General features: G+C 39.0%; 1 protein-coding gene across 5 annotated transcripts in view; it reads left to right on the top strand.

The window, feature by feature from the left end:
• Positions 1 to 26,614, top strand: part of raph1a (Ras association (RalGDS/AF-6) and pleckstrin homology domains 1a) — a 72,575-nt gene that overhangs the window by 29,714 nt on the left and 16,247 nt on the right. For 2 of the 5 annotated variants that reach the window (XM_084422176.1, XM_084422175.1), the window contains 5 exons: positions 12,924 to 13,043; positions 13,431 to 13,533; positions 14,457 to 15,088; positions 16,885 to 16,959; positions 21,862 to 21,939. In XM_084422176.1, the coding sequence (XP_084278302.1) occupies positions 12,924 to 13,043; positions 13,431 to 13,533; positions 14,457 to 15,088; positions 16,885 to 16,959; positions 21,862 to 21,939 (1,008 nt within the window). Of the gene's footprint in view, positions 1 to 4,463; positions 4,918 to 12,923; positions 13,044 to 13,430; positions 13,534 to 14,456; positions 15,089 to 16,884; positions 16,960 to 21,861; positions 21,940 to 26,614 lie in introns of those variants that run through there. The other 3 variants (XM_084422179.1, XM_084422178.1, XM_084422177.1) reach the window with 2 other exon arrangements.

Below are 26,614 nucleotides of genomic sequence, written 5' to 3'. Positions count from 1 at the left end.
AGTGAGAAGGGAACTGCACGGAGGATTTAGTGTTCTTCGTTCCAGGAAAGGAGCACTGAAATTCTTGCTTTTATGTAGCAAATAGTGCCATCTGTGCAAGTCTGCAGCAAATTTAAACCTGTAACTAGTTAAGAGTCAAAGTCCTGGACCGAATTAATTGACACATGGGTTTCTTTATGCCTTCATTGTGAAAGCGGCGACATCACAGATTTCTGCTTTGCACTGCAAGTTTTGCACTTAGCGTAAAAACATTTTAACATGTGTTGTGTGACAAATTAATTGATTTGTTCACATTCTTCCTGTTCAGCTCCACTATCTGTCTGGTCACTATAAGGTTTTGTTTTGAGCTCTAGATGTTGCTTTGTGACTTGGTTCTGGATGTAATAAACAATGGAGACTTTGTGGTGCCGCTGAGATATTATTTGACTCTGACTTTAATTTTATAAACATATAATCCAGTGCATTCCATAGGAAAATAAACTCCACATCTTCAAAGAGCATATGTTTTTCTTATACTGAATCCTGATTAACATACTGAATTAATGTATGATCAAAGAGTTTGGTTGATTTGGCACTTAATTTTGTTTACAGCTATTGAGCTTGTGTGTGCATTTATTTATATTTATTCATAAATTATCATTATTATCTTCCTGTGTTGATATATTTCCAATTGAAACAAAAGGTTTGAGCAGGGCATATTAATTAAATGCCTAGGTGATTGGTTGATTGGTTGGTTGATTATAGCCTGTGTTCACAGTTATAATGTAAATCATCGATATTTTTGGTCTGTTTTCTTGAAATAGAAAGTATTGCTTAACTTTAAATTGACAAACATTAATTTGATCAACTTTAAGGAGTACACAAGTATACAGATGACCTCAAAGCTAGCACATATGGACTAAAAGCCACAAAATATTGATTTCATGGAGTATTTAAAAACATCCTCCACATACGGTATTGTAGCCATGAATAATCACACAACCCTTTGAAGTGTTTTCCAGAATTTGCTTGAGAAACACTGAGTCCTCAGTGTAATTCTGTCCAGGAACTATTTGATGGAAAAGTGCGGTCCAGTGACGGATATGTGATGGGTGTAGCTCGGGTGGGAGCGAGACAGTTTTCATGTTCTGTCTTTAGCTCAGAAAGGTCATGTAGACTAGCTACTGTTTTTACACAGGGCTGGTACATTACACAGCAATTGAACACAGCAATTACAGCGCATGGTTACGTAACGGCGTGAGTGTGACTTCAGAGCCGCCCAGAGCAATAGCCAGTTTTATGTACCTCATTCCTACAGTGGATTTCCGGTGTAATGTTTACTCTGGCTGTGATTTTATTAAGTTTTCAATTCAAGTTTTAAAAATTTTCAATTTCTGAAATGTTTGCCCAAATAGAAGGCCTCTAGAGTAAGAAAGTCCTGTCTGCTAACACCAGCTGCCTCTGACTAGCAGTAGCGAATCATTAGTTCAACAATTTGTTTGTCATTGGTCATGAAATATGAATAGCCACAATTGAACCCGGTGAAAAAGGTTGTACACTTGGTCGTTGTCCAGATTTGAGCCTTGTACCCTTGATAAGAGTCTTTAAAATCACTCTGTCCCAACTTTTTCAAATCTTTTCTGAAAAAACATTTTCCACTTCAAGGCTTTTAGTAACCATTCAGGGTTTATTTGATTTGATTTTAGTGGTAACTTTCTTAGGCATTCGTTTTGCATCCATAATAATCCAATTTAGAATGAAATTGAACATTTCATAAAAATAAAAAATATATGTAGGGCAGAACTTGCTTTACTCATCAGGAATTGATTGGATCAGTGGATGATTGGATCAGTGGATCAGTGAAAAAATTGGATGCTCCATACTAGAATAGAGCCAGATCTGAATGAGACCTCCAAATGTCTTTCTGGAGGCTTTTTAAGCAGGCTAAAAGTCAGATTCATTGCTTTTTTTCTTAGTCTTAAAATGCAAGTTATTACATTGATGACAAATTGGCATTGTAATGATGGCTTTTGACAAAGATCTATAGGCCTGTGTGAAAGAACATCATATGTTACTAAAGACACACTAAAGTTAGGTATCTATCTAGCGTGTTACTGGAACTTGGAGCAGCTGATCTCATAGACTGGAATGTAGAGCTCACAAGAACGAGGCATCGAATGTAAACTTTTGCAGAGAGTGAAAAAAAAAAATGTAGTGGAAATAACCATTCAGGCCCCGTGCAGTAAATGGAAAGGCAATCATGACTTTGTTTGTCAGACCTGTTCAGTAGGACATATTCCATCAGTCTTGGATAAAATGCTCCCGCTGGAGAGGTCTTAAACATTTCCACCACACATCCTCAGCTGGATTCTTGCTCTTTTTTTCAGTCTCGTCTTTCACATTTCAATCTGTTTTTCCCCCGAACACAACGTGGCACTCAGTCACATGCATACTTTTGTTTTTCAGTCTGTCTTGTAGAAGAAATGGCTGCTTTAATAATGCTTAAGGATCTCAGTGCCATAGCAGTGCTGTGGGATCAGTGGGAATACGGCCTAAGATCGCTCCCATATGTAGGGATTGTGCCAGAAACAGTGACATTGGCTGAGTACCAGCATCCCTGTACCTCAGTGTGTCTGTTGTATGTGGTTTCTGACAACCTGCGCTGACTTGATTTAGATGATTTATGTTAGTCTGGGCCATCTGTTGAGCAGGAGACTGATTTTCACACTACCAGGACACCATGTGTCATGCACTTTATCCAACTTACCATTTGAAAGCTGTTACGTCTGGTCTCATTTGTTGTGTGCTGTTGTTTTTCTAAATCTATTAATGTATTCAAAAATACCATAAAGTTTATTTCATACATGAATACAGCTCTTTTGTGATGGAAAGGTAATTCTGGTAATTTTTGGGGGGCATAAAGTAAAAAAATGTCAGGGTGATAAATTTGAATGAAGGAAAGAAGGCTTGCCAAAGAATGAAATTCTGAAAAATAAAACCTTTTCATGGAAGTCTGGCGTAAAGATTGCATAATCTTTCATTATTATTATTTCTTAGAGGAAATAATGAATTTTAAGAAAACTGCTTCACAGATTATTAGTATTTGAGGAACTTTTGTCCACCAAATCAGTCATGTGGTGTGACCAACATGCAAAAACCTAAAACAGGAAGTGACATCATAGAGAGGACCGCCTGCAGACCCTCATAAAAATGTGTGTCAAAGTCAGTGTTAATTTATTTTAGTAGAATTATTTACTATATTATTTATAGTATTGTTTTTTTTATAATTAATTTGAGTTATTTTGTTATGCTTAGTTATTTTTAGTACCTTTTTGTAACTTAAACTTATTTATTTTAGTTGCCAAGGAAACATTTCTAATTTTCTTTTAAGTTTCCTAAGATTATTTTATTTTATTATTTCACTATGGAACACTCTTGTCATTGACCTACTACAGTCTTTTTGGTTAAATTTTGTGAATGTTCTCCAATGTTTATTTAGTCAACTTATCCTTGATCTGTGGTGATAACCTTTATAGTGCTGTTACTTGCTTTTATTTGCCCGTGAGAACCACAAACCTCTCTTAAGATTTGCTTTTCTATTTCGGTCCCCTTCTAGATGCGGGTGTGTGTGTGTGTTGTGTGCGTGTGTGTGTGTGTGGTGTCCCCACACAGTGGTTTGCCAGGGGACCTACCTTTGATACTGAAAAGAGATAAAACTCCTTTCTTCTTTTCCTCGTATTCTCTCTCCCCCATGTCTTTCTTTCTGTTTTTGTTTTGAACATTTATAGAAGACAGTTTAATCGTAAATCCACTGTGCCCTTAACTTCAGTCTAAACATCGCCCTGGTAATGTTTATGTTGACTACGCAGAAGACTGTCTTGGGCTCACTGCCTTTGACACTCCTCGCTTACTCTCGGGAGTAATCACTAATCGCAAGAAAGAACGGAGATAAACAGGCAGGAAATGAGAGGAATGCAGGGAGGAAAAGCTTAATATTTTCAAACTTTGAATGTGTACCCAATAACCTCACTCTTCAACCGTTTAGCCCCCCAGTTTGATGTTTTTTGGTCTATTTTTGAGTGTGGTTTTGTACGCAATTGAGAGAATGTGTTGTGTTTGTGTGTTTCCATGCTCCCTCGTTCACATCTGGAATATTAAGCTGAGAGTTGGACTCTCTTGTTGATTAATTTTCATTTTTTCCTACGATGACTGAGGCCAGCTCGTCCTCACCACGAGTACATTTGTTTTTCTCTTCGTGATGAAGGCAGAGGGAATGAAGGAAAATCTGGATCTTATTTGAAGCAGTTTCTTTCTGCCTTGACGTTCTGCTTGTATCCTCACCACAGCTCAGCTGGAATCTGCCTCGTGCGAGGAGCTTACTGCGGTCGTGTCCCAAGTCACCCATCCCTGAGGATGACAGCTGTGCCGTAGTCGTAGTCGTGGGAAAACGCTCTTCAATGCTCCCCTATGCTTACTGAGAGCACTGAACTCGAGTTGGTGATGTGGTTGGAGGAACATTTCCACTTGTGCTCCTCAAGGAAGTGGATGCTTCTTTGTAATTATGCCCAGGCATCATAGGGTTACTGTACTTTAGCCCAACAACAAACCAAACCAAATCCATCTCTGTATCTGTATTGCTCCTGAAGTTGGAGTGAATAAACCAGAGATCTGCAAACTGAAGCAGCCCCCAAGGACACAGAGCTCTGAGCTTTTGGAATAAACCACATCTGTATCGGATAAATGCTGGACCTGTGAATGGAAATGACTCTCTAAATGCACTGATTATAGGTTTTTCTACTTTCATAACGGTTTTGACGTTTTTTTTTTTAAGAACAGAAATGTATAGGGATTTAATATAAACCATCAGTTTGGCTCATGAATATTAATTAGGTGATGTAAAGTTATCCTGAAAGTTCTAACCGATCTGCTGAAAGCCAGGTAAGTGGGAACTAGCCAATGTTGCATTATGCTGCTCTAACGGTTTCTACAGAATTTAATCAGGTTTTACCATCACAGTTCAAACTTGCTATACATACTTCAGTCTCCATGGTAAACTGTGTATTTCTACATCATATGCGTGACCACTCAGTCAACTAATAGAATTATTTTCAAAAGCACAATCCTATTGGCAGGTCCAGCTTTTGGCAGGTCCTGTACCCGTCCTTTAGTTGCCTCCCTTAATGTTTTCCTTCTTTTTTCCATTTGGCTTCCCATGTAAATTTCACCTCTGCTAGCTCATTGTTTCAGTAGTTGGGGTTGGATAAGGTTTGCATCGATGCAAAAGGGCAAGGATTGCTTGGATTGAGCCACGTGTCCGCAGTTCCTTCCAAGACTGTGAATTTTCATACATAGGTCATGTTTCAGGAAATTCATTGGATGTTGGCGTATAATTGGAAGCTTTCATGCACACTTGCTGTTAAAGCTGTTTATTGCCTCCAAATGTCACATAAGGTAATGTTGATGATTTTAGAGGAATGCTTTTAATCAAATAAACCCACAATTTGGGGGGAAATTCCACTTGAAAGTGAGGATCCCTATGCCACACTCACTAAGAAATGAGCACTCTGAAGGGTGCAGGGTTGTACTGACTAATTGGAAGTCACTGCCAATTTATTTTAACATGGCAGCAAATCCATGCATATAACTGTTACAGTAAGTTACATATTTTTTTTTGCATAAGTTAAAGGAACACTCCACCGTTTTTTGAAATAGGGTTTATTCACCCTCTTTCCTACATTTAGATAGGTGGGCAGACGCATTTTTGCCACTAGCTTAGCATAATGAATGGAATCCTTTGTTGCCAGCTAGCATGTGGTGAGTAAAAGTGATAAAAATTTATTTATTTTTTGATTACTTCTTGTGGCCTGCGTATTCACAACGAGTACAAATAGCACTAGGTGATTTCCTAGGCAGATATTGACTTGGGACTATATTGGGGTGAAGCACTTACTTCACGATATCACGCAACACCTCAAATCCCCCCACGTTGAGCCTGGTCATCGATGGCAGTACCTTGTCCCACTCGCCACAGCACAGACACTCTATTGCAGTCGGCATAGGTGTGCATATTCCCCCACACTCACACCACCAGTTCGTGTTGGCTCTCATCCTCACGTCCTCAGGCTGTCGAGCGATCGCAACCTCCTCCTCCTGTCGTTCTATTTCAGATAGCACGCAGCTCCTCTTCTGAAAACTCTGGTTCATAGAGGTATGGTTCTGGATCTGACTGTCTGAGAAATCACCCTCTTCGTCTCTCACAAAATCTGCCATGTTCATCGCCATTCACTATGTCTACTGTAGGAAAAATAGCCAGCTACTATTCACGGCGGTGTGTTGATGGAAGTTGGGGGATTTCAGGTGTTGCGTGATATCTCTGCGCCCAAGTAGCAGTGCTTCGCCAGTGCTTCACCCCAATATAGTCCCATGTCAATATCTGCCTAGGAAATCGCCTAGTCTTAATCTGCATTGCTATTTGTACTCGTTGTGAATACGCCGGCCACAAGAAGTAATTAGTTGTTTTTAGTGTTGTGTTGCTTAATATTTTTGTGGAAACCATGATGCATTTTCTCATTATTTTAGAAATATTCATTTCTTTCAAAAAGAAAGAAAATCTTACTGACCCCAAACTTTTGAATGGTATCCTCTGCTTGTTGATTTATACCCATTTAATGTAACCCGTTTGTGGACTCATGTTTAGAACTGTGAGTATGTACGGTCATTTGATGCACTCACAGGTGATGAATGTGGTGATGCATTGATGAGCTGCAGTCTGTGGTTTATGTCAGTGTATCTGTGCTTTTCCTGGCTTTACCATACTCTCATTAATAACACACACACTTTCTTTCTATGAGACCCGCCATGTGTTGTGTGAAGAATGCACAGGGGTCACAACCCCACTTCAAAGCCTCCTTGCATCCATTTTTAACAGGCTGCTTTAGAGTAGACTAACTCTGAGCTTAAAGCCTCTGACAGGCCCCCAGCAATGCACTTTAAATTACATTATTATGCTTTCACTGTTGGGCTTGATAATGGTGTAAATTGATGCTTAGTGTCTTTAGCATTCCCAGTTTAAAAGTTATGCCAGACACCAGGGTTTCATGGGCCGCTTTTATCACACATACTGACCTCTGACCGAGAGATCAAAGATTATAAGGTCAGGCAGTGGGAAGCACAATTCACACAGTTGTTGTCCATTTGCAAACAGCGTGAAGTTAGGATCATGGGAAAGACATCATCTGAGAATACAAGCATATCTGGCTGCTGTAACATTGAGAAGGGTTGTTAAAAAATGCTAGTATGTATATATATATTACGTTATATTATGTTAATACATTGGCTGGATCCCAAATGACACACTTCATGTAGACTCGCGGTCTCACCAAGTGTACGAGTCCGTACGAGTGTGCCATTTGGGATCCAGCCGACAACTGTGATGGTCTCATTGGTCTGTCGAGGGTCATCCGATTTTCTGCCATCCATTGGTGTCAGACTGCATCACTGAGTAAATACACTGGTATTTTCAGCACGCTACAGCACATCTGTGGAGCTGCCCAACAGTTATCACCATTAAATTCATTCTTCAGGATTTAGCTGCTCATTTATCAGGGTTCTTAGGAAATCCACATCTCAGATAGATGCTGGATTCCTCTGGCACTCCTCTGGTAGGTTGGTTGATTATGAAATGGCAGCTTTGGGTGGAGATTTGTGCTTGTTCTAGGTTTTCTGACCTAGGATCAGTTAAGAATTTGATGGGCTGTTAGTTACATAATCTAAAATGTCATTGAACGCAATGAATCACAAATTTTGATGAACTGCTCTAGGGAGTGTGTGTTTGTTGTGACATGGTATAAGTTTGGCGTGGCTCTCATCTTGAGGGATGGCTTACACAAGAAGTCACGAGGGGGATGAGGAATCCATTACATCCTGCACACTTCCTGTTCAGACTGTCCTCCTACACACATGCACAGCTACATGCCCTCAGATTTAATGTTTCCATTGCTGTTTATGTTTTGTTATCAGTTCAAATTTAAATATGTAACTTCTAAACTGCCATTCATTATAATTACTTATTTTTTTCCGCTTAACTAAATATGTTTGTTAAGCTGGTAACACTAATAATACTGCTCATACTTTCAGTAGTTTGGTGCAAATTTAAAAAGTTGTACAAATTTAGAATTTAAATTGTGTTTTTGTGTTCCGTCATCTAAATGGTGACACTCACATGAGATAAAGACTGTACTCGTATATATTATGTAGATTTTTTTTTTTTTTTTATTCCAAAAACTATTATTCTATTTTAATTATGTATAGTGTGGGTCGCCCCCTCAATGTATTACACAATGTTGAATTTGATGTGTGGACCTGTGGTGCTCCACTAAACGTCATAGAGAATCCTTGCACTCATTGGCTACCGTATAGACGCGCTAGTAATGCTGTGTTGTTTGGTGATGCGAAGAGCTAAAATTAGACAATCACAAACACTTATTATAGTGCTTTACCAATGGAAAATCAGTACCTGTATGGCCGAAGAAATAGAACATATCTGAAGACAAAAAAAACGACTGTAAACATTGGTACGACATACACAAGGTGGAAAGATTTGATGATATAGAAAATCTTGAGTGGTGATGCCCAAGTTGCTTTTTGTTGTTGTTTGACAGATAAAACTAAAGCTCTAAAACTTCACTAATATCAGTGTAAGTGACATTAAACTCAGAGATGATCATGCTGATCCATGTCAGTAGATGACAGTGCAGCGTCTGACACCATTGTAGTATCAGGAGCCGTCTTCAGTAACTAAACCAGTGGTGTCCAATCCTGCTCCCGGAGGGCCACTATCCTGCATAGTTCAGCTCCAACCCCAATTAAACGCACTTGAAAAAGCAAGACAAGGTCTTCAGGATTACTAGAAACCTTCAGGCAAGGGCGTTGGGACAAGTTGGAGCTAAACTCTGCAGAACCTTGGGCCTCCAGGACCAGGATTGGGCACCCCTGAACTAGATACTCCTCGACAGCAACCCATCAAGTACAGTATTTTCCCAGAATGTAAGTAAAACAAAAAATAATTATCCAAGACATGCTGCAACTTGCATTCTGAAGCAACTTATATAATGCAATTAAGCACATAAAAGATTTGCACATTTGGATTCATGCCGAATAAGCCAAAGATATTTTCCCACACACCGGTAGTTCCAGTTTAGGTTTGGCGTTTATAATAAATGTTGTTTATGATCAATGTCACTATAATTTGTGTTTGTTTTATCCTTATGTTTTTCATTCATGTTCTGTTCTAAATACTGTTAAATTTAAAGGATTTGTTGTGAACTATATGGGAACTAAATTTCACGTTTATAGTGTTTTGTTTACAGGTATTTTATGATTTTTCTGAATGTAATGTGAGTTATAAGTCATGTTTGTTTTTTTCCTCTCAACATTTTGACCCAGTGTGGCTAATTTTCCCAGAAAATACGTCAGCACCCTGAAATCATCATTGTTTCTAGTTGACGCATCTAGGTAATGGTGCACTTGCAGTAGCTTGTTTTAAAATCTCTTTTGATGATAATTATGTTGAAGGGATCTGAAATAGAAAGCAAGAAGCTCACAGAATGTGAACCCAGCGAGAGCGTGGCAGTGTTGGTAGGACACATTTTGCTGTTTTTAATAAGTATTAACGCTGCTAGCTCTCCCGTGTAGGAGGCAACAGGAGCGCCTGCTTTACTCCATCAGAGCGAAGAGCTTGCTGTGTGTGGAATGTGTAAGGCAGTGATGGGAAACAGATGCCTCCTCTGCAGGCTTGACGCTACACGTGGCCGCTGTCTCTCCAGACGGGATCTGCATAAAACGGACAAGGTGCGAGCCAAGCAATCCGGTCCAGCATCTAATAGACTAGACTACCGTGGCATGACTTCGCAGCACGTGCGATCACAGACCTTCTGGTGATGATGTTGTTGTCACATGTACACACGCATACTCACTCGCTCTTCTTCCAGTGTGTGTCAGCAGGGACCACAGTTTGGGTGTCTGTACCGTACGCAGAGCGGCCCACACCCCGGGCCTGCCAGTCTAGGCCCAAATCACAGGGCTGCTAACCGCAGGGAGCTAATTGTAGCACAGCTTCTCGAACCGCTTCCCTTTAATTCTCTCCCTGGTTTCGCTCACTCTCTCTCTCCACAGATTAAACATAAACAATTGCTGATATAGCTCGGAAGATCTGGGCCGTGGAAACGAGCCAAGAGGACATGCGAGAAGGGGAATCTGAATCTGAAAACTTTCCAGAAACTTGAGACCGATGTGTTTAGAATTTAGCACGAACCAGTTACTCTATATTTGAGGCTTTAGGGGGCTTTTTAGACTGTATTTACAGAAAAGTAGAGACTGAGCGAGAGGAAGAATAGGGTTGTGATTTGACCCAGGCCAGAATCGAACCCCGATCCCCATGAGCTGACATCTCTTTATACTGTATAAGTATAACATATACATTTTGGCCTTTTTTATTTCTTTATTTCTTTTAATGGAGACGTACCATGACATTCTTTAAAGTGATTTGAATTACCTCATAAAGCATAGAATATGAATATATATTATTCAGCACCATCATATACAGTACCATTTAAATGTTTGGGTTTTTAGTAAGATTTTCTTTTTTTCTTTTTTTTTGAAAAAATAAATAAATAAATGAATACTTTTATTCAGCATGGGCACATTAAATTGAACGAAAATAACAGTAAAGACATTTATAATGTTGCAAAATAAATATTTTAAATAAATACTGCTCTATTGGAAAGAACATGAAGCACCACACCTGTTTTAAACATTGATAATAATAATAAATGTTTCCTGAGCAGCAAATCAGCACATTAGAATAATTTCTGAAGGATCATGGGACACTGAAGACTGGAGTAATGATGCTGAAAATTCAGCTTTACCAAACAGGACTAAATTACATTTTTAATTATATTCAAATAGACAACAGTTCTTTTAAATTGTATTATTTTTTTCAAAAACATAAATCTTATCAATCCCAAACTTTTGAACTGTGATGTATATCAAATTACCATGGTATTATTATTTATGAAATCATCATTGTACAGTGATAGCGTGATAATATAGTAGATTGTTTTTGTTAAGCTGGTCATTGGACATGTACTGTAGTGATGTTGATAATTCTTCAGCTGTGCTGGTGTTTAAGACATTTGCGGTGGTCTCTGGTCCCCATCTCTAATGATCTTGCCGGCTGTTCTGATGAAGATCTAAACTCTGGAACATCTGGCTAACACTTCATCATCCCACTGGCCAGTTTCCTTCTGCATGTTTGAGAAAGACTGACCCACAATTACAGGGTTGCCAGATTGCAAATGACCCCCCCTGCATATCGTACGTACATAACCTATGGAATGCTGGCTTTAGAACGTCTGGCTTGGAAACTGTTCCAACAAAACTACTGTAAATAGCCCATGTCTATTTTTTCCCCCCATAACATGGTTACGTTGGAGATTTCTGTGCCCTGGTACAGTCGGTCCTCGAGGTTTCCTCACCAGTGACGGGAAATTTTCAGACCAAAGTACCTGAGAGGAATTTTAATAACGTAAGAGGATTACGCTCATTCTGTTACGCACAGTGTAACAGTGCTTATTTTGTTCATTGAGGCTAGCAGATAAACGTGAAACTACTTATTAAAGTGTGTGTTATCATTTGAGGGTTGATGTGTGGTACAGAAACATTAGACACTGGAGAGTTTTAATGGCTCTGTGTAATAACAGCCATTGAAATGCGTTGCTGCTAAGCTTGCCAAAACCATTTACAACGGGAGAGGATGATTTCCAAACCATCTGATATAAACATGATGATAAGACACTGATATATTCAGATGAGTACATCACACACACCAGGTCTCCATCTGTCCTGCTTAGTGTTAGATTCTACATGACGGGATTCTTGTTATCGATAAATCTTTCATACTTTGAATGCTGAGCTCAAAGAAAACTCGGCCTTGTGATGTTACATAAGAACTTCATAATTTACTGTAGTGACAACATTGGCCTTGAGTAACATTAATTTGTGAAGTCTGTCATGCAGTATCAGGCTTAATGTGTCCTAATGGCCAGCAGAGGGCAGTGTATGATTTAAATCTGAAGCTTTGAATCTGAGGCTTTAGTAACACATGTGCATTAGAGCCCAACGAAAGCAGCATGTTTTAGGGTCATATGTCAAATTTACGACTGTCAAATGTTCATTGATAGACAGTGCTTTTATTTATTTTTTTCTGAAACATGTACAGCTTTCACCAAACCCCAGTCATCATGTTTTCAGCCATTTCAAGTTTGATTTTGACGTGACATAAAGCTGTGATATCAAAGTGGCTGAGTTGTTTACTTACTTTTTAATTAGTCCTCCCATTAATGCCATAATTTTGTTCATTCAATTCATTCGCTAACACGCACGAGAACAAGAGGTGGGATTTTATCACACAAACCAGTCATAACCAGTCATATCCAATTAGCGCAATGGAGGCATTGCCTCCTCTCACATGACTTTCCCCTATTAATTGTCAATTACCCCCCACCAAACCCACCGCATGCTTTAGGGGGTCTGTTAAAAATCAATGGGCTCAGAGAGATGTGGACTCCCGCTGTAAGTCTACCTGCTGCTGTTGCTGTTGGACAGTGTTCATTTACTTAATGTCACATTTTGTAATTAATATTATTTTTTATTTATTTTTTTAAATATGAATTGGATTATTTCTCATTATTTCTTATTACGTCCCTGATATGTTTTAAACAGCTTCACACACTGTCTTCTCAACATCACAGTGTCATTATTTCTGTGTTACAAATATTAATATTATCACAGAACAACTAGTTTGGATAAACGATTAAAATAGAGTAAATCACCTTTTGAAAGTCTAATTTCCCATGAATTCTGAGCAGTCCTGTGCTCTGTTTCAGATGGAGCAGTTTTCAGATGATGAGCTAGATCACGCTGCAGAGGAGGACAGCGATAAAGAGGACCAGGACCTGGACAAAATGTTTGGAGCATGGCTCGGAGAGCTCGACAAACTCACAAAGGTGAGGCTGAGAGACCCGTATTAGGTGCAGTGATGCTAATAATTTCACACATGTCATGGTTGTCAGTATAGATTACATCTGTGATGTCACAACTCATGAGGCTTTAAGCAGCGTGAAGAACTTGTTTTGTGCAGTATCCTCGTAGATGCAGTTTGGTTTACTATTTAAGCTTCTTTTATTAGTTTTAAATGTTATGCAACAAAATGTATTAACAATGAATGACAGAATAATCAGATTTTTTTATTTTATTATTACATCAGTGATAATCTGTATTTTTCTAAATTAATCAGACAGTCCTGAAATCCCTCTACAGTTTTATTAACAGTACTGACACAGGTGAAACTACTGTATATGTGAAGTCTCATCACTCTTTTTTTCTGTCTTTAGAGTCTAGATGATGGGAGACCAGAGAAGTTGCAGAAAGCACCTCTCAGACAAGAGACAAACATGGCCAACATGGCCTACCGCTTTTCCGTTTATAACATCAACGGTATACACAGGATACACTCTACATTACAAAATATTCTATTATTATTGATAATGTTATATTGTTAATGTTCTAATATCAGTATGACCTCATGCAGGGGCTATAGATTCCAAAATTATTGATGTCATTTTAGACTACACAAGGATCATTATGAATCATTATGTATTGTCTCATGAAGAAGTGCCTACATATTCTCCAATCACTGAATTCATTGGGGGCTTTACATTCTAATGTCATTATGACCTCATGAGGGACTATATACACTACTGTTCAAAACTTGACTTGAAAAAAGTCTCATGTTAATAATATTGTTACACTTTAAAATAACAGTTTTCTATTTTAATATATTTTAAATGTAATATATTCCTTGATTGCAAAGCTGAATTATCAGCATCATTACTCCAGTCTTTAGTGTCACATGATCCTTCAGAAATCATTCTGATATGCTGATTTGCTGCTAAAGAAACATTTCTTACTATTATCAATGTTGAAAACAGTTGTTCTGCTTAATATTTTAGTGGAAACCGTGATAAGAAAAAAAAAACTGTATTACTTGATTAATAGGAAGTACATTATAAATTTCTTTTGGTCAATTTAATGTGTCCTTGCTGAATAAAACTTCATTTCAAATTTCATCCAAAAAACTAAATCTTACTGACCTCAAATGTTGGAACAGTAGTGTATTCAACAATAACTCACAATTAAATTATAATTATTTCAAAATAGATGTTCCCCTCTAGAATTCATGGTGATTTGGAAAAGTTCCCTTAGGAATATACAAAATGGTCACAGAACTCTGCGTCTGCCCAAAACAGACAGGGTTTGCTAAGGAGTTTAGTTAATTGGCAAAAATAAATATTGGCATGCTAAAATAAGCTGGTTTGTTTACATGTTTGTTTGGTGTGTGTATGTTTGTTTCCTTACAGAGGCACTGAACCAGGGTGACGCAGTGGATCTGGATGCTCTGATGGCAGACCTCTGTTCCATCGAGCAGGAGCTCAGCACCATCGGTAAGCCCAGCAGCGCTTCCTCTCGCCTCGGACTGGCCGGCGACCCCAAAGTCCGCCAGAAGCCCCCCGCCGGCCGCAGTCACAGCACTAAGCACACGGGAAGCAGCAGCGGAGGGGCGAGCAGCAGTGGCGGCAGCACCAGCAGCAGTACCCGCGCCTCGCCCGCATCTACGGTCCGAGTGGGCAGTGCCACCAGCAGACCCTCGCTGGCATCCAACTTCTCTCTGGATGACATCACAGCCCAGCTGGAAAAAGCCTCCCAAAGCATGGACGAAGCAGCCAGGCAGAGCTCCACATCCTTGGGCTCTACGATCTCAGCACCGTACTCTTCCTCCACTGTGAGGCGGCCGGCCTCCCATCATCATCATCATCATCGCAGGACAGGGTCCGTGGGTACGGTCACGGAGCATGAGGTGCGGTCCTTTGCCCATTCCTCTCGCTCTAGTATTAACTCTGCTTCTGCGTCCAGCATGGACTCGCTGGACATCGATAAACCCAAGTCTGATCAGGACGGGTTACAGGACGGACAGGACCAGCCGAGTTCAGAGGTAAGAAGAGAGGTAATGCTTTGTATTGTTCAAATCTCTAATGGAGACATGGGTTCTCTTTGAAGGATACATGCAATGATTTAAAATAAGACAAAACACATGTTAAAATAAACCAACTAAAATCTAAAAATCAAGATTTTTTTAATTTAAATCACCCCTTCAAAAGAAAAAAAATTCTTTGAAGGAACAGTGTTCCCACTGTTTTGAAAAACCTATATATAGGAGCTTTATCTTTAAAAGTGTCATTTCTAGACCTAGAAAAGTCATGCAAATTAATAAAATCTTCTGTGGGCATTTGTATAATGACACATTTTTGTAGTTATGATAAGTTCTAAAATATTTGATGGGGTAGAAAGTGAAGAAAAATATATATAAAAAATATGTAATCCTTATCTAGCAATGATGAAAAACTGGAGGAAGAAGACTTTGAATATTCTTTGAGTACAGTGGGGTACCTTGGAGAACATAAGGGTTGAGAATATTGATTATTATTGGCATTGATTATGCTGTCTACCTGTTGCAACAGTCTCGAGTGCTTAAAAAGCTGCCTATGTAGGTTTTGGAATGGAACCGAGTTCGTCAGGCCTCTAGCAGAGGAGATTAAGCATTAAAATGAGTTGTTTCTATCCCTGACTGAAAAACCAAATAAAAGCGGCTTTTACCCTGACTGCAGACTTAATTACACAGATAAGTGATTTTGCAGCAGTTTGGGTTGTATTTATTTGCTAATAGTAGTCTAACCCAAATATTTAAAGGTTTAACATTGTTGGTATGGTTAAATAAATGCGGACTTCTCAAATGCATCAGTTACATTTTATTTCTTAAATTAAATGAAAGCCATCATGCACCATTTCTTTTCATTAAGGCTCGTTCACATTGCCAAAAAACGCCAACTTCTTGTTGGGCGATTAGTATTTCTGTCCCTGTTGCTGTTTGTCCGGGCAGCTTTTGTGAATTAGTCTGTTGAACAGAATGAGTGTGTGATCACAGATGAAATGATTTAGGAAGCTATTTAAAGCTGTCTGAATGCAGTCAATGAGTTGCATGCTTCCTTTGACTCTGTGGTTGAACAGAGAAGATTGATGTGGAGGGATTTCACTAATCTATCCTTCTATCCCACAGATTTTTACTGACAAACATGATTGACCTACAGATGATTGATGATAGATAAACGATGATAGATAAGTGATTCAGTCGTTTGCAAACTTTTGCTAAACCTGGACACCCGACCCCAACCGCATATATTTTTCCCAAACCCTCCAAAGTCATAAACAAACCTGAAAATGTAAAACCCAATATTTTGTTATTGGTTTAACTTCTATGAAGTTTTCTGAGTGGCTAAAAGGGCCCAGCCAATGAGAGTCTCTTTTCAAGATAAACTGAAATGACAGATACCTATAAAGTACTTTAAGTGTGCAATACAGATTACATAAAATGCATGATAATTGTTTATTTTTTATTATATTTTAATCATTTAGCAGATTCTTTTGACATCAATTTCCATGTATTATTATTATTATTACTACATTTTATTCATTTAGCAAACGCACGCTATTACAAAAAAAACAAGCAAAATAAAATGCTTATGGCATCTTATACCAAACCACAGTGATTGTCCATAGAGAAATCAGTCATATGTTTTGTGACATGCAACTGTTTCGATAGGACCATTTTCTATCTAGTTGCAGCGATTATTGCTCACAATTTTCCCCTATGCTTTCACACTATGAACAATGATTAATGTTTATTAATCAAAGCACTAATGACTCTTGTCTCTCCTCTCTTTCTGCACAAAGCACTCGTATCTGGACAGGGAGACCTCTCTCATTCTGAAAAGCATTGCAGGAAAGCCCTCTCACTTGCTGACCAAGGTGACGCCCTCTTTCCACCTCTGGATGTATTGAGTTTCTCCTAGTGGCTTTCTAACCCCTCTATGCATGACGGCATGATTCATTTTCACCCATTTTTCTTCCATCAGTTTTCATTACGTTAAGCTCTTCTAATGAAATAAAGGCGTCATGCTGATTCCACGTCTGTACCTAGTCAGTTTAGTAAATCAAAGTTCATTAGATGAATCAGAATAAATGGTTGATGCAAAATGATGTGCATGGATACTTCACATCACATTCAGTGTTTGTGTTGTTCTATAACAAAACAAGAATGTTCAGGCCTCTATTAACTCAAACTCTCCATTTATGTACTGTTAATATAGTCATAGTGCACTACGTTTTAAGGCCTATTCACAACAAGTCTGACAAGTAAACAACACAAATGCTAAAATATTCATGAACATTTTTCTGCACAAAATTCTCTTAAAAAAAAAAAAAGGTTTGGACATGTGAATAATAAATCCATAATAAATGAATAAAAGTCACATGTTTAATTCCAGCCAAAGTAAGCAATGTTCTCAAATGTGCCGGATAAAGGCATCTGCCAAATGCATAAATGCTAATTAATTTCTCAAAATCATGAAAAAAAAACAAAAAAAAAACTTACCTGACAGAATTAAAAAGTATAATATTTCAGAACTCAAAGAATTTGGTGTAAAGAGGTTCATGGATTCATTTTAAAATTTTGTTGTGCATGTTTTTATCATGTTCATTTACGCATGACATTTACTGAATCAATCCACTTTATAATTTGTCATTTTAGTGAGGGATGTTTAAATCACATAATGATGCATCTGTTCTGAGCCCCTAAAGGGCTTGGAGGGAAGCTGGGAAGATAAAATGTAATGCTTTTGCGTTCGCTTGAAAATGATGTGAAATGGGAGGAAAAATGGTATTTTAACCAACACAATTCTTTCGCAAGATAATGTTATAGTTTTAGCTAGCAAAGTGCACGTTTTCTAGGGGGAACGCAAAAGCATTGCAATATCATTTTTACTCCATCTCATTTTTTTTAATCACCATGTCTCCTTAGGGGCTCTGTAGCATCTGAGAGATCCTCGTGAAAACAAATTGTTTTGCACTGTGACTGTTATCTTACTTAAGGTTTATCTGGAGAGCATGTTCATGCGTGCATGTTTTGAAATACGTTTTGAGCTGTGTGTTATCGGCAGCTCTTCAGCACTGCGGAGTGTCCAAATCAAATAATTAAATATGCATGAAGATGTTTAAAGGATTTTGGGGAGCTCATTCCATTTAGAGGTTAAACATTTGGACATCTGAGAAAAAGTATTATGCTCGGACATGAGGCTGAAAACTGGAAATGGATCATTTATAATTGCTGTTAGATCAGCAGCATCATTGCTTCTGTTATTACGGAAGGAAACTTTGTTTCGTCACTGCTTATGTAACACAACATCTGTGATAATGACTGTAAGTGATGACTGTGTGCTCCCTCAGGGTTTGAATGTACCTGTTTTTTTAGATAGGTACACCCTAAGATCGTTTAGCTGTGGACAGGTGGCAGACGGACCCGCAAGGTAGCGAGTGACGTGATCAGCACAACAGATGGATTCTAGGTAGAGATTGAGTTTCTTTAGAAACAGCGGGCTACAGTCCCATCACACAGAAGTGTTGCGCTCCCATAAGCAACCAGTGTTTGTTTACACTTTTTTGAGGATTTACCTGCTCAACAAAAGATGTTTGTAAACCAAACCTCCATTAAACAGGTTGCAGGATTTAAGCTTTCTTAGCTCAGATCAGCTCATCCTGTTAAACTGTTCTGTGGCGTATCGACCCATGGAAGCCTAACCAGTGACGTCCACTGCTGATATTTATAATGTGTTAAACCCAACACAACCTCATGGTAACTATATTTTACATTTTGGCGAATCATCTGTGAGAAATTTGTTTATGAATGTGCTGAAAGTGAAGTTTCACTGTCATTTCTTGTGTTGTTCTTTGCTGTTTTGCTGTGGACGCTATCTAAAGTGTGTCAGCTGTGTTGTGGCGGCATTAGCGAGGCTTTGGAGTCGGTTGAGATGATCTGATTGGTTGCAGGAGTTGAGTGAACGTGCCTTTAATCCTCTTTGCACTCGGGAGGTTTCATTACCTAGATTTTCAGTCCTCTGTTCATCACTGCCCTTGTGAAAAAAGCACACTTTAGCGTACTTTTAAAAAGAGTACTTATTACGGATAAAATATACTTGAGTGCAAACTAAATGTCATGTTAATTACATATTTACTACAATTAAATAAATGTATTATAGTTAAAATTTATATTAAATGCAATTAGTTGAACTTGAGTGCCTTTTTGAACCATTTATGTAGGATTTCAGTACATCTTTGTGTAATTTCATAATTATGTTGTCTTTGATAGTTAAAGGGATAGTTCACTTTGAAATTAATTTTTGATATGTTTTAGCTTACCTCAAGGGCATCCAAGATGTAGGTGTCTTTGTTTCCGCAGTAGTTTCAATTTTGATATTTTTAGGTCAAACCGTTCTTGTCTGTCAGTCATATAATGCAGGTCACCACCTCAAAGAGCATGCACAGAGAAGTCCAAATTAAACAATTCCCCATCGTAAGTACACATTGATGGCCTAAGACACGAAACGAGCGGTTTGTGTGAGAAAACGAATAGTATTTATATCGTTTTTACCTCTTGTACACAACCACGTCCAAGTGATCTGAAGCCAGTACGCGCGCACACGTCACACACCAGGAAGCGCGCGCGCCCTCAGATCACTTGGACGTGGTTGTGTACAAGAGGTAAAAACGATATAAATACTGTTCTGTTTCATGTGCATGTTACATGTTATTCAACACATCAAAATAAATGTACTTCAATGCATGAAAAAATATTAAAACAATCATTTTAAATGTAATTTTTTATTTAACGTTTTTAAAAGGTGCACTTTTAAAAAGTACTTAAGTGTATTAAGAAACAGACATGAAAGTGGCCTTTTATTTCATTAATATTATTATCTGCGAGTTTTTTTTAATATACTCTTAAGTTTTGAAGTACACTACAAGTGCACATTAAGCACACTTCTTTTTCACAAGGTGGTGCAAATGAATACTCAGTTCTATCCTTAAGTAAACAAACTTCACAGTCTTGTGAAAATGTATTCAGATTCAGCTGTTATTTGTGACCCACCGCTATACGCACTATGCTGACGTCACGTAATGTCTGTGAGGTTCTAACACCTACAGGGTTCATGTCTCTCGTCATACTCCTCCTCTCCACTTTTATTAAGTCTGCCCTCAGGGGACACACCTGTTCACAGAGATTTCTTTTTCTCTCCTCGTACTACAAAAGCTGCACTGGTCTCCTAATTTCCGAAAAACCTTGGATCCTGTACAAGCCTTGATATTGGAGTAATACAGATAATTGTAGTTTCTGCTGCCAGGTGGTTTGTGATGTAGAATTATGGGTCAGGAGAACAGCTGCTGGCCAGTTTCTGCTGACGCTTTAGCACAAGTCTTTTTTTTCTTCTTAAACAAAGGGTCATTCAGTTTTGGCATTGAGGCCTTGAGGCCTTGAAATTCAGTAGTGGTATCACCATAAGCCACTAATAATATCTGGATTCTGATCATCAGACCAGGCCATTCTTGTAGAAGAATATGTTGGGATACGCTTCTTTTTAATATGTGTGTTTCTGTGTCAGCTATGTCCTATTTCCGCATGCTGTCTGTGAGTCGGTGAGCTCATGCCACAGAAGCATGAAGAAAATACACTATTAACTAAATACAATCTCTTAATCTGATCAAAATAAGTAAGAGTAAATGTATGTGGCTCCTGTTTGATATTCCTGTAGCCGCCGTGCTCAGCATTAGTCAGGGGAGGATGTGTACTGTTAAGAGGCTTGAGCTGTAATTCCCTCATTTGCCATTTTGTTAGTTAAAATGAGGAGGCATGTGTGTGTCCAGATTTTAGGATGATTCTGTAGCTGCAGTCAGTTTTTATGTGCCCTGTTTTCTCATGTGTATTTGTGTGTTATTCAGTGTGAGAGGATAATGCACTGTGATGCCGCACAATCCCAAACCCAGACTAACGCAACTACACACAAATACACACACACAGAAACAGAGGAGGGGAGGGCTTGATAGAAGTGTATCTGACAGTAAAAGGGGAGGGATCATCTCTTTGTTTTAGAGCGAGAGAGAGAGGGAGAGAGAGATTAGCCAGTAGACGAGAGGTAGTAAAGTGTAGCTAGATCTGCCCATCCTCCACCTCTCCGCTGGTTGTATTAGATGCGTTTTATGCTCTTGGGCAGAAGAGCTTCTCTCTGGGAATCATTTATGCTGTTGGAAAAAGATTCCGGTCATTTATTCGTCAGTAATCTCACCGACGACCATTCCGGATTTACATGGACATTAAACTGCTCTGAGTATGGATCTGCACACCTCAGCAATGGCCAGAACAGTCAGGAATAGATGTGGGCTAGCTTCAGATTTGCTACGATGGGATATTTTTCTGTTCGACTGGACCTATAAATCTAAATGTGACTATTGAAAAGCAGCTTTCTGTAATCTGTCTAGGTGAATCTGTATTAGGGATCGCTAAAGGGCTACTAGATGCAAATGCCAGGAGAAGAGCGCTCCGATTGTATTTACCAACAGATGTCTTAGTGCTGCTTTTTTTTAAGCCTTTATTTTCCTCTTTATATTTTTGTATAAACTGTTCTTCAAGGTCAAAATAACCCTTTTTACAATGGCGTCTTGCTGGAAAAGTCAGGTAAATGTGAGGATTGTGCACTCTGGGTCTTATAGCTCATCAAATGTCCAAATGTTTAACCATATAGTAGTCGTGAGGAACCCCACATATCGGTACAATAATTCAGAATGTATTTCCATTTGGTGACTGTGTTTGTATGTCTTTAGGAGGAACAAGCTGCCAAACAAAAAGCTGAGAAGATCCGAGTAGCTCTGGAGAAGATAAAGGAAGCTCAGGTTAAAAAGGTGAGATGATCAGCGGAGTTTTGCTTACATGTAAATAGATCTTAACTGAACTGACACAAGCCCGGTCACAAATATTTCCAGTTTAACAACCTGTACTGCTCAAACTTCTGTGCTCTACAGTAGTTTTCATATCAGCTTCAGCATGTGCAGTGGTGTAGTGTAGAAGTGGGTCATCGCAGTGTAATGCAGCACACTTACACAGCTAAATCAGGCCCTCGTGGGACCTGGGAAATGATTTTATAGCACATATTCACAGAATTATTATAGTTGCCTTTTGTAGAGATTAACCAATCTCTGCTAGTTGATCAATATTTTGTATTGACAGTTTACTTTGGTTAATGGTTCAATAATAATAATAATAATAATTATACAATAATAACAAATTACATTATTATTATTATTGATGATGATAAAATAATACAAATAATATTATTATTAATAATAATAAAAAATAACATTATTATTAATAATAATAAAAAATAAGATTGCCCTTTTTGATTACCCAAAAAGATGTCCCCAATTCACACTTTCTTCTTTGGTTAATGGTTCTTTCATAATAATAATAATAAAACATAATACTTATAATTTATTATGATAATAATTATAATAATAATTATATTTGTTTTTATTATTTAAATATAAATATGATATATTGTTGTTTTGTAATCATTCAAAAATATTTTTTTTCTTACCGAAAGTCACACTTTTTTTATTTTGGTTAATGATTCTTTCATAATAATAATAGTAATAATAATAAAGTTTTATTGTTGTTTTCAAATAAAGCAAGAAGCCTCAAGAAGCCATGGTTTACAGTGGTTTTAGAACAGCTATGCATTAAGCAAATTATAATTCAATAATTTTTCCACCAGTCAAAGTTGTTCTTCAGCAATGACACACAGACGCAGTGAGGTCACATGTGTGTGTTTTTATAGAGTATTTTACAACAGCTTCGAGTGCGGCTCAGTCAATCATTATAAAGGACCAGAACTATCCATTTTATGATGTTTATTTAGTTGCTGTCCAAAAATAATAATAATAATAATATTGATTCTGCATATAATTTACTGGACAATGTAATCAATAATAATCAGTACTGGAAATGGTCGTTAAAAATAATATTGGACTTAAGAATAACATTGGACTCTTCTGTCTATGTTGGCAAGTATACAAGTCGATATAAGTGCAGTCATAAATTGATGTCCTGTGTCAGGACTTCCTGAGGGTTCTGTGTTGTTACCTGAGGAGGTGAAACAGGGCTGTGTTGATGCAAACAGCCAAGACCAGATGATCAAGACAACTTAAACACATTGAGGGGATTAGTGTCTGTGCACGTGCGCCCGCGTGGCCTTACTGTCCCTCAGTGTCTGTCCCTCTGAATATGTGTGTGTGTGGGTCAGCAGCAGCCCTGATGGAATGTTTTCTGGGTCAGGTCACTATCACAGGTCAAATCTGAGCCTGTGTCTCTTTAAAGGCTGCTCCCTCACAGTGAAATCACTATAAATACGCTCCTAAAATCCACAGTTAATCCGAAATACAAGCTTGTAGAAACTTAAAAAGCTGCTGGATTTGGGGTGGTGCTCAGGGAGGAAGCTGTCACTCTCAGATATTGCTCAAAGGATCTCACTAGAGAAATATGTGTGCGTATATTTTTGAGCAATGACGGAAATTGATTGTTGAATCAGGTCTGCTGAAATGACAGTTGGAAAGAACTGGTTGTTAGAAATAAATCAATTTTATCAACAATATCAGCATATACAGTCACGTAAAAGAGAAAGCACACACTTTTGAATTCTATGGTTTTATGTATCAGGGCATAATAAAAATCATCTGGTCCTTAGCAGGTCTTAAAATGAGGTAAAAACAACCTCAGATGAACAACAACACATGACATATTACACTGTGTCATGGTTTATTTAACAAAATAAAATGGAGAAGCTATAGGGGACAAACTAAGTACATCTTTACTGCTTTCATAGGAATTTAGAGGGTAAGTAGCAGTCAGGCATCTTTGATTAACTGATCATCAGCAAGTGTGATCATTTCTATAAAAGTAGAAGTTTTGGCAGTTTGCTGGTCTAGACTCTAGAGCATTCAGGTGTGTGTTAACACAATGCCAAGAAGGAAAGACATCAACAATGATCTTAGAGAAGCAGTTGTTGCTGCCATCAATCTAGGAATGGACATATGGCCATTTTCAAACAATTTTAACAATTTGATTATACATTAAGGAAGGTTACTCTCAAGTGCAAAACATTCAAGACAGTTGCAAATCTTCCCAGGAGTGGACGGCCCAGCAGATTCACCCCGAGGTCAGACCGTGCACTGCTCAGAGAAACTCGCAAAAACCCCAAGAGCTACATCTCAGACTCTACAGGCCTCAGTTAACATCTTAAATGTTAAAGTTCATTACAGTACAATTAGAAAAAGACTGAATAAGTATGGTTTGATTGGAAGGGTTGCCAGGAGAAAGCCTCTTCTCTCTAAAAAGAACATGGCAGCACAGCTTAGGTTTGCAAAGTTGCATCTGAACAAACCGACTCTCAAGACTTCTGGAACAATGTCCTTTGGACAGAGAAAACCAAAGTGGAGATGCTTGGCCATAATGCACAGCTCCACATTTGGTGAAAACCAAACACAGAAAATCAGCACAAACACCTCATACCAGCGGTCAAGCACGGTGGTGGAGGGGTGTTGATTTGGGCTTGTTTTCAAGCCACAGGGACTGGGCACCTCGCAGTCATTGAGTCGACCATGAACTCCTCTGTATACCAAAGTATTCTAGAGTCAAAAGTGAAGCCATCTGTTCGACAGCTAAAGCTTGGCCGAAATTGGGCCATTCAACAGTGATCCTAAGAACACCAGCAAATCTACACCAGAATGGCTGAAAGAGAAAAGAATCAAGCTGTTGCACTGGCCCAGTCAAAGTCCAGACATCAACCCGATTGAAATGCTGCGGGACCTTAAGAGAGCTGTGCATAAACAAATGCCTGCAAACCACAATGAACTGAAGCAGTGTTGTAAAAAAGAGTGAGCCAAAATTCCTCCCACAATGATGTGAGAGACTGATAAAGTCATATAGAAAATGATTCCTTCGAGTTATTACTGTTAAAGGTGGCTCTACAAGCAACTGATTCATAGGGTTTATTTAGTTTGCCACCCACAGCTTCTCCATTTTGGTATGTAATGACACAGTGTAATATGTCATGTGTTGTTGATCATCTGAGGTTGTATTTTTCTAATTTTAAGACCTGCTAATGACCAGATGATTTTTATTATGTCCTGATATGTAAAACCATTGAATCCAAAAGGGTGTACTTTCTTTTTCACATGAATATATGTATGTATGTATGTATGTATGTATATATACACTGCTCAAAAAAAATTAAAGGAACACTTTGAAAACACATCAGATCTCAATGGGGAAAAATATCATGCTGGATATCTATACTAATATGGACTGGGTAATGTAAAAAAAAAAGTGAAAAAATGATGCAGCAGGCTTGTCAATTTTGCTGAAATTTCATTGCAGCAACTCAAAATGGTACTCAGTAGTTTGTATGGCCCCCACGTGCTTGTATGCATGCCTAACAACGTTGGGGCATGCTCCTAATGAGACGACGCATGGTGTCCTGGGGTATTTCCTCCCAGATCTGGACCAGCGCATCACTGAGCTCCTGGACAGTCTGAGGTGCAACCAGGTGATGTCAGATGGACCGAAACACAATGTGCCAGAGGTGTTCTTTTGGATGTAGGTCAGGTGAGCGTGGTGGCCCTTCAATGGTATCATTCCTTCATCCTCCAGGAACTGCCTGCATGCTCTCGCCACATGAGGCCGGGCATTGTTGTGCACCAGGAGGAACCCAGGACCCACTGCACCAGCATAGGGTCTGACAATGGATCCAAGGATTTCATCCCGATACCTAATGGCAGTCAGGGTGCCATTGTCTAGCCTGCAGAGGTCTATGCGTCCCTCCATGGATATGCTTCCCCAGACCATCACTGACCCACCACCAAACCGGTCATGCTGAACGATGTTACAGGCAGCATAACATTCTCCACGGCTTCTCCAGACCCTTTCCTTTCTGTCACGTGCTCAGGGTGAACCTGCTCTCATTTGTGAAAACCACAGGGCACCAGTGGCGGACCTGCCAATTATGGTGTTCAATGGGAAATGCCAATCGAGCTCCCTGGTGCTGGGCAGTGAGCACAGGGCCCACTAGAGGACGTCGGGCCCTCAGGCCACCCTCATGAAGTCTGTTTCTGATTGTTTGGTCAGAGACATTCACACCAGTGGCCTGCTGGAGGTCATTTTGTAGGGCTCTGGCAGTGCTCATCATGTTCCTCCTCGCACAAAAAGATACCGGTCCTGCTGATGGGTTAAGGACCTTCTACGGCCCTGTCCAGCTCTCCTAGAGTAGCTGTTTGTCTTCCTGGAATCTCCTCCATGCTCTTGAGACTGTGCTGGGAGACACAGCAAACCTTCTGGCAATGGCACGTATTGATGAGCCATCCTGAAGGAGCTGGACTGCCTGCTCAATCTCTGTAGGGTCCAGGTATCGCCTCATGCTACCAGTAGTGACACTGACCCTAGCCAAATGCAAAACTGGTGAAAAACAGTCCGAAAAGATGAGTAGGGAAAAAATGTCAGTGGCCTCCACCTGTAAAACCATTCCTG

Source organism: Rutilus rutilus (genome assembly GCF_951802725.1).
Source record: "Rutilus rutilus genome assembly, chromosome: 10".
Taxonomy (NCBI): Eukaryota; Metazoa; Chordata; class Actinopteri; order Cypriniformes; family Leuciscidae; genus Rutilus; species Rutilus rutilus.
Note: the sequence above shows the minus strand (reverse complement) of the source record. Positions and strands in the feature narration are given on the sequence as shown.